Here is a 1,217-nt window from a genome sequence, read left to right on the forward strand (position 1 = left end):
TCTGCAAACGGATTTGGGCAATTCCTCTTGTCATGGTGTGCCATTTGCTTACAATTATTGCACATTCGTTTCGGTTTGGCATATTTGGCAGCAGCTTTGGTCCTCTTAGACAACAATCTTTTTCCCGTCCCCTTGTTTTTGGCCTACTTAGGAGGAAATATTGTAATGGTTCCGCTGGCCTTACAACCTAGTAACTGTTCTATTTCTTGTTGCTTCGTCAATTCCTCCCCCGATGGTCTTATTTTTTCTCTAAACTCCCGAATTAAACTGGACAAGCTCTCTACATAACTCTTCTCCATATCCCTTAGTAATCCAACTGTTTCATATACTTTTGACCACAACCTTGTCATTTCAATTTGTTTCCCATCAATTATACTCTTCACGTCGAGGTATCACTGCATCCTTTGTCCATCTTTTAGCCACGTAACATTCCGGTATTTGTTTCAAACCATGACCTAAGTATATCGAAATTATGTGTCTACATAGGATTCCAGTACGTTCAAACATTGTACACGTGCATTTCGGCTCATTTGTTCCTTGTTTCCACACAAACCAAAAACAAAATTAAGTTAATAGAGTGTAGTAATCCATTTAAAAAAAAATTATACGTCTGACTGCATAGTGATTGAAGTGTAACTTCAGGAAATAAAAATAGTTTCTGCTCCACTACATAATTTTGATAAAGTTACAGAATATCTTGTTTACATTACACAATCAGTAGATTAAAGTTACAAACTCCCAAACTAAAATTTCAAAAGTACAAAGTCAGCGCTAATACCTGGTTTGTACTGAATGTCATACACTCTTCCCATCAAGCCATCTTTTAGGTTTGTCAGCTCTACACCATTCCGCTCCGTGAAACCCCTTACACTAAGTCTGCTCGTTGATAGATTTACCTCTTTTTGGAACACATCAAACACCACATGTGTGTACACTCTAGCCCCGTGACTCTCTATAGGAAGTTGAGTTAACAATTTTGGTGATGTATACCTATTCTTATTATCAAGCTTCTTCTGTGTATATCTTTGTTGGTCTATAGCACTTTCATATCTCATCCAAAACTCGACTAAAGTACCAGAATTGTTCTCAAATCTCTTAAAAAAACTGTTTTCACTCTCCGATCTTTGTGTTGTCCTCATAACACTTCCCATTTTTAAGTCCCTACAATGGGCCATCACCCACTGCCTTCTTTTATTGTATACTTCCTCAAACCATTC

At 37.5% G+C, this 1,217-nt stretch overlaps 1 protein-coding gene across 1 annotated transcript in view; it reads right to left on the reverse strand.

The window, feature by feature from the left end:
* Window positions 1-366: 366 nt before the first annotated feature.
* The window catches only part of LOC141629814 (protein FAR1-RELATED SEQUENCE 5-like), a 2,685-nt gene continuing 1,834 nt past the window's right edge, over window positions 367-1,217 (reverse strand). The window contains exons 2-3 of the mRNA XM_074442754.1: window positions 779-1,217; window positions 367-536 (exon numbers count right to left, since the gene is read on the reverse strand). The exon at window positions 779-1,217 is cut by the window's right edge and continues 714 nt beyond it. Coding sequence (XP_074298855.1) covers window positions 367-536; window positions 779-1,217 — 609 coding nt within the window. The remainder of the gene's footprint in view (window positions 537-778) is intronic.

This window comes from Silene latifolia, chromosome Y (genome assembly GCF_048544455.1).
Source record: "Silene latifolia isolate original U9 population chromosome Y, ASM4854445v1, whole genome shotgun sequence".
NCBI classification, from domain to species: domain Eukaryota; kingdom Viridiplantae; phylum Streptophyta; class Magnoliopsida; order Caryophyllales; family Caryophyllaceae; genus Silene; species Silene latifolia.